The sequence below is a fragment of the Amblyomma mixtum genome, chromosome 1, assembly GCF_055824585.1.
Source record: "Amblyomma mixtum isolate Tamu chromosome 1, ASM5582458v1, whole genome shotgun sequence".
NCBI lineage: Eukaryota > Metazoa > Arthropoda > Arachnida > Ixodida > Ixodidae > Amblyomma > Amblyomma mixtum.
In genome coordinates this window covers 37924431-37934992 of record NC_143012.1, presented here as the reverse complement: position 1 = coordinate 37934992, position 10562 = coordinate 37924431, and the positions used below count along the sequence as shown (strand labels likewise).

Here is a 10562-nt window from a genome sequence, read left to right as displayed (position 1 = left end):
GACTCCTCTCCAACGCTTCATAAAGCAATACGTGGATAGCGTATCAAATTTTTTTCACCCACGTTCAGCACGTTTCCCAAGACCATTCACTGTGCAACGCGCAGCGTATACAAACCGAGTTAGCAATGAAAAAAAAAATCTATTGGAAAAGCTTAAATACAATTTCAAGTTTTGCACCCTTGCTTATGGCCCACGTACCTTGCAGCACAATAGCAATGCAGACAGAGAGTTTAAGTTACAAACTAAACCTAAACATTCGACGACAGCAGGCTTAAGGAATATTTCCGCCAACGTTAAACCACCCATGATTCCAGATGTTGTTTCTTAATCTTATCCTTGTGCTTGGCGCATCATAGCCCCAGTTGCTTTTGTGCCATTAAAATAAATATAACTAACAAACTTAATCTCTCGGAATTTCTTTCACTAACATGCCTGAATCTGCAGAGAACGTGGAGCGCAATGCCCGGTCGCTGACTCGTCGCACATCTTCGTTTCTGAAGCCCCACTGTTCAACGTGCATTCCTCTCTTCTCGTAGACCGGTGGGTGCTTTTTATTCTCATTCCACAGTTTCGTGCTAACGCCCCCAGGGGCCGATGGATCAGGAAGAGAGCTGTCGAGAGTGGTTGAGGGCTGTTCACAACCATGGGGGGTGGGGAGCACAGTTCGCCGAAGTGTCAGCTGCGAGGTCTTTCACTCCGAGCGGCATCGCTTGGGTCAGTCTGTACAAACGCGGGGACAGGCTGCAGTGTTGTGTCCGCCCACTCCTCACTCGTGCTTGATGCCGGCGCCCAGCGCCCAGGCCTGGCTGAGGAGAGGCGCGCACTGTGGACAGCCGGGTGGACAGGCGGGTAGGAAAAGCGGGCAGGCGGGTGCCAACAGGCATCCCGGAGGAGGAGGTCTCGTCCACAGCTGGGCGGCCGCCGCAGCCGCTGCAGCAGCGGCCACCGGAGCCCGGAACGCCGACCGGCTGGAACTCGCAGGAGCGTGGTGCAGCCGCTCGAAGGCGCGCATCCAGTCTGCGCCGTCATAGCCTCGTAACACTTCCTGTAGAAGAGCGGGGCGCTCTGACTGGAGTAGCCGGGAGGAGGAGAGCGGTGAGGACAGTGGACTGGCCGCGTCACCTGCATCGAAGTCGATAGACAAACTACTCAGTCAAATTATCTCCCGTGCAAGCAGTGTCGCAAACAATCGGCAGCGATCACTCAGTCATTCAACAGCATGGACAAATTGGCGAGTTGGCGACCTTTAATTTAAAGGGGGGGGACTGGCAGACTCAGACACGAACACAAGAAGTATGTTTTGCACTGAGGCAGGCAGGCTGACAGGGCATCCCCTTTATAATAGGTAGTGTTTGTCAAAAGTTTAGATCCCAGAGGGCTGGCTTCTAGGGCTTGTATTGGGACTACTGAAACATTAGTGGAATACCTACCCGCTGTAGGAGGCAGGGCCAGAAATCTTCCCACCTGCAGCAAATTTGGAGCGCTGGAGATGCATTACGAAACACCAGTGTGACTCAAAAGAAAACCCCCTGGGTTCGAAACTTTTGACAAAGGCTGTACATGGGATGGGAACAAATTCTAACGAGCGTAATCCAGATCTACAGTGTCAATTATCTTATCTACCATGCAAATAAGGGCTGGTAAATCAGGCACTCAGATCGATGTCGTATTTATTGTTTGAGAGCAATGCCTCTCAAATTGTAGCACATCAACTATTTAAGTGTGCAATGGTTGATTAGCTGAGTTAGTTCCTTCTCTTTTTTGAAGATGCAGTGACAATATTGACACAACTGCTGTTTGTTCACAAACTGCTGTTTGTGAACAAAGAGAAGAAACTAACTCAGCTAATCAACGAACGCATAATCAATAGTTGATGTGCTACAATTTTAGAGGTGTTGCTCTGAAACAATAAATACGTAATCGATTTGAGTGCCTGATTTACCAGCCCTGATTACCATGGGAGATAAGATAACTGACACTGCAGATCTGGATCACGCTCGTTAGAAATTGTTCTCATCCAATGCACCTATGATAAAGGGGACGCCCTGTCAGCCTGCCTGCCTCAGTGCGACACGTACTTCCTACAGCGATGACAGACTGGGAAGCTAACTGTGCTTACCAATTAACAGACACGTACAATTCGGAACTGTAACAATCCGCTCCTCCCCTAACTTCGCACTCGAAACCCCGAGTCTGAACGACACTATGGTAACCGGACGAACAGGAGAAGTCCCAAGTGCGCTCCTCAAAGAACGAAGCGAGAATACTAGAAAGAAAAAAAAAACAGAATAAATGTGGCCGCGAACAGCAGGCGCTCTGTGCGGCCACACAGAAGTACGCGGGTGACGGCCGTCCGCATTGAGATTTCAGCGAGCATCTTTCACCGCCTCGAGGAGTCACGGCTGTGCCTCCACCTCGGCACACGGCATGAAAAATACATCTCTTTCCGCTCGATATGTATACATGCTCTCAGGACACACACTCGCGTGCACAGCGCAGTTTTTGCGCACTGCGCGCGTTTCGTTCGCCAGACGGCGCTGCGTTCTGCATGACGATGGCGTCGCCGTCCTTCTGAATATCGCCGCCGGTGCTTGCGCCCCCTACTCGCATCTCATCTCAGCATGCGGTCCGCGTTTCGAGTGGGCCTCCCCTAACCGGGTTAGCATCGAGCGGTCTCTCCTCGATCCCGCTTGCGAGGCGCCGAGCGGCATGGATGTCGACGCACGGACGTCGGAGGCGCGCAAGCGCAATCTGCCGTCGCCACCGCTGTGGCACGCCAGTCGTAACTGGATTTGCACCCGAGCCGTGTCTGAGCGGTGGGTCGAGCCCTCCTCCTCCTCCGGCGGCTCTTGCTCTCTAGCGAGTAGGCGGTGACAGGGACTCGATACTTGGCCAGACAGCGCGCTGTATAGCTCCGAAACCAGTCATGACAAGCTTGAAGTGTGGAGAGGGGAGGCCAGTGTGGATTTGTAGCCCCGACTGTGCGGCTACTTGAATAGCTTTCCCGTAGTTTTCTCTTCGCTGGGAGACAATGAGTGTGCAACTAGCTGCAGGCACTCAATGTCGCACTATGCTTGTGTACTTTTGCACAGAGCACATGTCTGCCTTTCGTCAGGTGTGAAGGCCAACCCAAGCGTGTAACTCAATAACATCAGCTGTACTTTTATCACCAATATCAACCGAGTGAGTTCAAAAAAAAGCGAAACAAATCAAGTTGACCTCCGATTCACCATCATCATATCAACCTTACTACGCCCACTGCCCGATAAAGGCTTCTTCCATACAGCACAGGTAATCAGCCCAATAAACAGATGGTTTCACAGTGGTCCTTTATTTTGCCAACACATCAACCTAGAAAGGCTCGTTTCAGTTTAAGTCGTAGCTACAGAAACTAGCCTTTCGTACTTAAATCAATGCTGCTATCTCGATATCTTATCTTTACTTTAAGGGAAAGACTACAGCCCATACAAAAGATAAACGCGTGTATAGAAAAATACAGGACGAGTGCTGGGGAAAGTCCAGAGATATATGCCCAGGGTATATGCACGTGTGCTACTTATACTATTACTCACTTATACTCAGTACTTATACTCTTTCACTTACACTTTACTTCACTGCACTATTTCACTCATCTTTTTCACCTATACTATTATGACCGATCGCAACGCACTCGTTTGCACAGTTTCCGCTAGCCTCTAAATTTCGGCCCATTTAGTGGACACTGGCGAGAAGGGTGTGCCAATCAACTCCGACGCAATTAAATGCGACTTCATTCCTCATAGATTAAAGACAGAGAAGTTTACTTCGACGCAGCATCAAGCGCTGCGTATATTGTGCCCAAGGATCAACAAAGCTAATTTGTTCATTAGCTGGTGCGATTCTAGCGAGGCCCGCCATGTTGGGGGAGAGTGGTTGGATTGGCGATACCATGCTAAATACGCCGGTTCTTGTCATTGGTTCCACATTACCTGAACTTTGCGCAGGCAGATCTGTTTCGACGTTACTACTTCCCGTCACTCATTTTTTTTATTGTGAGCTATATAATATTTCAAAATTAGTTTAGTTTCAATAATGCCACTGAATGCTTTTCGATTCGTGAACAGCCTCTTTCAGCGAATGAAACTGCGCACGGTTCAGGATACTGTACGCATCTGAACAGAAATTTGCCCCTGTGCAGTTGAATATGGTGCCGCGATTGTTGATTGCAAAAGAGGGCTCGAAAAGACAACTATATGCAGTATTTTGTTACGCTTCATCGCAACTTGCGGGAGCTTTTGGGACGATTCGCGACCATGAATGAGCAAGTTTGGCGCTATACCCCACAGTCTGCACAGCACTCAGAAGAGTGGGCAATGGCTGGAGAAAGCGCACGATCAAAAGCACGGACCGTTAAGTCGGCTGGAAGTACAGCGTGGCTATTTTTTTTTTAACAAACAAGCACTCATTGCTGCTGACTGCAGTAAAAAGAAAAAAATATAAACATTTTATGCTTTGCTATTACAGACTTTAATGAAACAAGAGTCTAAAAAAGGAAATGGTTCACTGTGCGCAAGAAAGTATTCTTTGGTCAAAGCAACCAGGCATCATACTAATGGACTATCGCATTATTAAATTGCTGGAATATTAAGGCGAAAGCCTTTAATGGCTCATACTGTAGTCCGTTAACAAAGCGTGTCACACGAGTTTAACTCGGGACCTAAGAAGGAAAAAAGTCAATGGTTGCTTCAGATAAAGGAGGAAAAAATGAGCTTAGAAGCCAAGTTTGATGTCTGTAGATTAATTAGTTAACTAACTATAGGCAAAAATGTCGAAATTACGTTGAAATACTGTGGACGTCGATATAGCCACGGGAAAGGTGTGAAGTCACATCCACCAGAAGTCGTCACGGCATAGTAAAAAATTGTCACAGAATGGTCGGAAAAACGTCGGATTTGTGTCAGATTAGCTGAAAAAAAATGTGTAATTAAGCGTAATTAACACCTAAGATCCCCGAAAGATGTATAATTTGGGTATCGATATAGCCATGGGAACGGTGTGACGTCACATCTACCGGAAGTCGTCACGGCATAGTGTCCTCAGTTTTCGCCTCTCAACACTTTAGTTGCCAAAATGTCCTCGCAATTTTCGCTTTTAACCGATATCTCGGATTCGGTCCCGTCTGATTTACCCTTCTTTGCAAACTTTAAAAAAAATGGTTCTCTGCGAAGAAATACTTGTACAGAGAAGTTGTCGATGTTAGTTTCTTTACTGCCTTTGTGAAGTTTTGAAGTACAAAGCAACTGCAGGTGGACCCCCAATGGGTATTACGCATAGGGTTTGTTGTTTTATGCGAAGCATACTACTTTAGCTACCACTTCAGCCCTTCACCGTAGTTATGCGCCTCCAAATCACGTGATACATGACGTCACACCACGTGACACGATGACGTCACGACAGTGGAGAAACGGGGGCCCACCTCGCGCCGTCGCTGTGGTTGTGCGCCTCCAAATCACGTGACACGATGATGTCACACCACGTGACACGATGACGTCACGGCAGTGGAGAAACGGGGGCCCACCTCGCGCCGTCGCTGTGGTTGTGCGCCTCCAAATCACGTGATACATGACGTCACACCACGTGACACGATGACGTCACGACAGTGCAGAAACGGGGGCCCACCTCGCGCCGTCGCTGTGGTTGTGCGCCTCCAAATCCCGTGATACATGACGTCACACCACGTGACACGATGACATCACGACAGTGGAGAAACGGGGCCCACCTCACGCCGTCGCTGTGGTTGTGCGCCTCCAAATTACGCCACACGATGATGCTTCACATTCTCCAGGCTTAACTAAGTTAAGCCTCAGCCATTTTTTTTTATCAGAAAAGTGCGCTTGATTTGCATTTTGCCATAATTACCACAACACCCTCGCGCAGTTGGGAGAATGCATGCTGGATACTACGTGCATTTACCCAGCGTCTAAAAGGACTTGGGCTAGTTCATTGCTGGTCGTGTTGCTTAAAAGACGCAAAGACGAGACATAATACGAAAAACAAGTTTCGTCGGGTCGCCGGCATCGTGTTACGTCTCGTCTCACGGCGTTTAAAGCAAGAACCCAGCGAGAGGCTTTTGACGCCATCACTCAAGTCACAGCAGGCCGGATGACACCCTTCTTGACCGACTACACACTAAAGAAACTGTGCGCCAAGGAGGTAAATAAAGCCTCTGAACGTGAAGGCGTAGGCCTCATTGACGCGTCATCGGCGTCCGAGGCGGAACGCCATGGCTTAACGCTATGGAAAGGGTGCTGTGCGGTTGTATCGGCTTCGTTGGCTTATATGACCCCCTATACTGCCGTCACTAGCCACCGCTTTCCCCGGCACTCAGGTTCAAAGCTAAATATCGCTCCATTTATTTGAAGAAAAAAAAACCTCCGCGTGTTTTTTCCGCACACTTGAATCTATACGCGCCAGTGTTGACCTCGCCGTCTCTCTTCTGACAGGACGCTATAAAAATCAGAAACAACGTTCGCGTCACCCACGACAGCCGGCGAGGGAGGTCGTCTCAGGCGACCCACCGGACGCGACTGCTCGGCTAGATAGAACCGAGACAGCAGCTACGATGACTGCTGGAAAAAAAAGAGAAAGACAGAGTCCGAAACCCGCGTACCGAATGTCCCACCCATACCCATATACATTGCGTCTCCGAAGCAGCTCGGCTTCGGCATGCGTGAGTATACGCCGCGGTGTCCTATGGTATAGTAGCGTGTTCCAAAAGGAGAGGCAGGGGAGGGAGGTGGGGGGGGGGGGGGGGGGGTACGAACGTACGGACGCATTTCGAGGCAAGCGATCGGTTTGCCCTCGCTTGCGCGTGCGGCCTCCCGACGACAGCGCCGACTACCGAGGACCACCGGGGCAGTGTTTGCGGTACTCAAACATGGCGGCTGAAAGCAGCGCAAACAGCGGCGTCCCTTAATGGGCTCCCTTCCGGAGAGCGAGCAGCCAGCGAGTATAGAAGACACAGCGCCGCCTGTACGCGGCTCCGCATACAACCCCGCGTCAAGCCGTGGCATGCGCCTGACCTGCGGACGAGTCCTCGGATCCCGGCGGCATCGGCTGCTGTGCCGACGGCTGGGGCGGCGGCGGAGACTGCGTCCGCGCCGGCGACGGTTGAGGAGGGACGGAGGACGGCGGCGAGGAGCAGTCGTCGTCGCCGATACGCTGTGCCCGCTCCTGCTGATGCTGCTGGTCTTGCCGTTGCTGCTGCTGCTGCAAGGCCCGTGCGGCTTCTCGCGCCGCTCTTTTGGCCGCGGCTTCCTTGGCCCGGGCGCCCGAGCCCCTGGCCTGGGCCATGGCCTTGGCGGCCAGAGGGAGGCCGAAGATGGGTCCCGGCGGCAGGAAAGGCAGGGACCGACCCGTGGCCACGGCGCGAAGGCCCATGGCGATGGCGTCTTCGGCTGCCTGTTGACGCTTCAGGGCCACCTGCGCGTTTTGTCGCGGCCAGTATAGAAGTCGTCTACAGACCGCCGATTGTTAGTTTCCTGCTAGATGTGTGAGTCTAAAAGTCTAAAGCCTCTGGATAAGGAGCCTGCCCTACTCAAACATGCGTTCACTAACTTGTTGATTAATCTTCGGGTGCAGCCGTAACGCATCAGTATAGGCAAGGGACGAATATGAGGTGCGTTTAGCGCTGTGTGTGTCAACGTCCCGTCTTCGTCCCTTCTCTGGTGATGCGCTACTGCCGCGCCCAAAAATGTATTCCCATTGTCCATGTAACGCTGTTCAGCCCGGCGCTATCCGCGTGTCTCAGCTGCGCAGTGCCCGCGCAATTTCATTGTCAGTTCCTTAGAAGCCGGGCGCACCGTGCTGCGCTACTCTGGATAGAAGGTGACATCGCGAAGCCTGGAAGTGTCGTGCTAAACATGCTTCCCCCCGGCTGAGAGGTTCTATGACGGCGCCGCTTATGAACAGCTTTAGGGGAGAGTTACAGCAGGCAGTTTCTAGACAATGTCTGAAGGCGCTGTCTCATTAAACTGGGAAACTAAAGGGACGATTAGATACATCCTTTATTGTAGAGCATCCTTACTTCGTACAGCACATGTAACCCTGCTAGGTTTGTGCTTCACAAGTGTAAACTAAATTTTCATGCGGCGCATGTTCAACAAGCTGTTGCGGATTTCCAGTGAAAAGCAAAAATGCTCATTAATACGGTGTTCATAATCATTCTTAGAAGCTTTCGCAAGAGCCTTTACGCAGCTTTCCCTTCCACTAATAGCCGAAAAACCTTGGGTTCATGAAGGAAAACTATGAAACAAACATTAAAGAACCGTGTGGTCGGGAAACGTATGTGATCAGGATCGGTTGATCACGAGAGGCATACGCTGGACTCCAACTGATGCAGCACTCCCCGAGACATGACACTGTAATCAGGCCAGAAGTTCTGAACACTAAGACTCGACTATACGAAGCAGCTAAATACTAACTGCTTGCGAAATCATAGGAGCCTGCGGAAGCAACAAAAGGCTAAGTTCCAAAAAATGCTATGACTATACATTTATGTGTCTATATCTATATAGTATTCAGTAGAGGTTCCGATGGGCCAGTTTACTAAGGTTAGTGCAGCATTAAGACAAACGCGACGGTTCGTTTTTAAGTTTTATTTTTCGAATAGTTCCGGAAATGGTATCCCCTTCGTCAGGGCTAGTTTACAATGAATCAGTTTTGTCAATAAAAAGTAGTAAAAAGGAGTTAAAGGTGTAGAAAGGGAGCAAGCAGTCCTCCACCCTCCAAATAGGTGCAAGCCTCGAGAGGTTCCAGCACCAAAACGACAGCGTACTAAAGGTCCTTGCACTAGATCTAAAGTTCGCAAACTGAAATGCCCGCGCAACCTCTCTGACCGGATGGTCCATGCACTGAAATGTTCGTGGACCTATGCAATGTACCGGAAGGACCGTGTTCCAAATATATCCGTGTATGGAGAGATTTATATAAGGAAATGTCTCTGTATATACCAATGCATATATGTCCCTAAAGGTCTTCAGACCAAAATATTTATCTACTTAAAAAGCTCCAGGCACGAAAATTCCGTGTGCCATAATGTTCGTGCACTGAAATGTCATTGTAAGAAAGAGGGCGCGTACAGATAGACTTGTGGGAAGAAAAGACCATTGCTAAAAGCCTGCAGGCCCAAAAATATCGAATAAAAGTTATAAAAAAGAAAACGAGACGATTGAACGAACAACGGGACAAGAAGTTTTATGGAGCCAAAACGCTTATCAGCAACCGATCCGTTTATGAATCATAGAGATGCGCGATATAAACACGATAAAGGCATAGAGTAAACGAACTTAACGGCACATAAAACATGAACTTTTTTGCAGAAAGGGCAGTTTATTTTGAAGGAGAGAAACTACTGTACGCCTATAATAGTTTTACCACGTTTGGAGACCTGAGCCGCCTTAAATTTTTCGTTAATATTGGTTCACTATATATCGCCACGAGATAACAATGCTGAACACGGGTGGACTCGCAATAGCAAGCTTAACCGGCCAAGTGGTTTCAGAGCACTTCTATTACAGAGTTGACATGCGCAGACGAACATCTCTTTTTCCAACATAGCACCACCTTCCCGATTAAGGGGGCTTGTAAAAATTTAAGGTCACGGCTACTATGTGATGCCAAATTCCGCTAAAACTGGTGTATAACTGTAGTGCAGTGATGTCGGCAGTCGAAAAAGTGGTAGGGTTATAAAGTAGTTAAACCAAGTAGACGTGCGGAAGCATGTGTTATTCTTCGCTTCGTCTTCTTTTTCTCCCAATGGCTGCAGCTTGCACGACACTCCCCCGAACATTCCCGATCTTATAAGAACAAGAACTGCGCAAAAAAGGACGGAACAAGAGAGAAGAATCACACGGGACGAGCGATCTGCGCTCGTCCCTTGTGCTTCTTCTCTCTTGTTCCGTCCTTTTTTGCGCAGTTCTTGTTCTTATAATGCAGTATCAACTAGCCCCTCGCAACACTATCATGGATTACCGAATTTCTTCCCACTGGCCTTCTTGTTCTCGTCCCATTGGCTGCAGCTTGCGCGACGCTCCTCCGAACTAACCCGAGCTTACCCGAGCGTCCTCCCATTAGCTGCAGCTTGCGCGACGCTCCTCCAAACGAACCCGAGCTCACCGACAAGACAAGAAAAGATCCTTGCTCGGGGGCGGTACGTCTGGAGAAGTGCTTTAGCACTAAAATGCCTCTTCTATATAGCGTGAAGTGGCAAAGCCGATGCCGCGAGGCCATTGCGTAGCAACGAAAGATTGCACATAGAGAAGCGCTAACCAATCCTAAAACCATGGTCCCGCCATTGTAGCCACACAGAAAAAAAAAAGCTCCATCCAATATGTGTTCTTGGCGAAAATCGACTCTCTAGTTCTCTAGCACGTCCATGTTTCTCCGGCTGCGAAAGACGGATTTATTTATGAGAAAATTTCATGTAAAGATCTTCCTGTCAGTATAGATTCAAACTGACGCTATACACCTAAAAGGATGCCGCAATAATCTATTTGAAGTGAATGGCTGTGTAGGCTATGGCC

The 10562-nt window shown here is 49.3% G+C and overlaps 1 protein-coding gene across 1 annotated transcript in view; it reads right to left on the bottom strand.

Annotated features, from left to right (window-relative positions):
* Nucleotides 1-533: 533 nt before the first annotated feature.
* Nucleotides 534-10562, bottom strand: part of LOC149366057 (uncharacterized) — a 31203-nt gene continuing 21174 nt past the window's right edge. The window contains exons 3-4 of the mRNA XM_089550725.1: nucleotides 7062-7461; nucleotides 534-1122 (exon numbers count right to left, since the gene is read on the bottom strand). Of these exons, the coding sequence (XP_089406851.1) occupies nucleotides 767-1122; nucleotides 7062-7461 (756 nt within the window). The 3' untranslated portion in view covers nucleotides 534-766. The remainder of the gene's footprint in view (nucleotides 1123-7061; nucleotides 7462-10562) is intronic.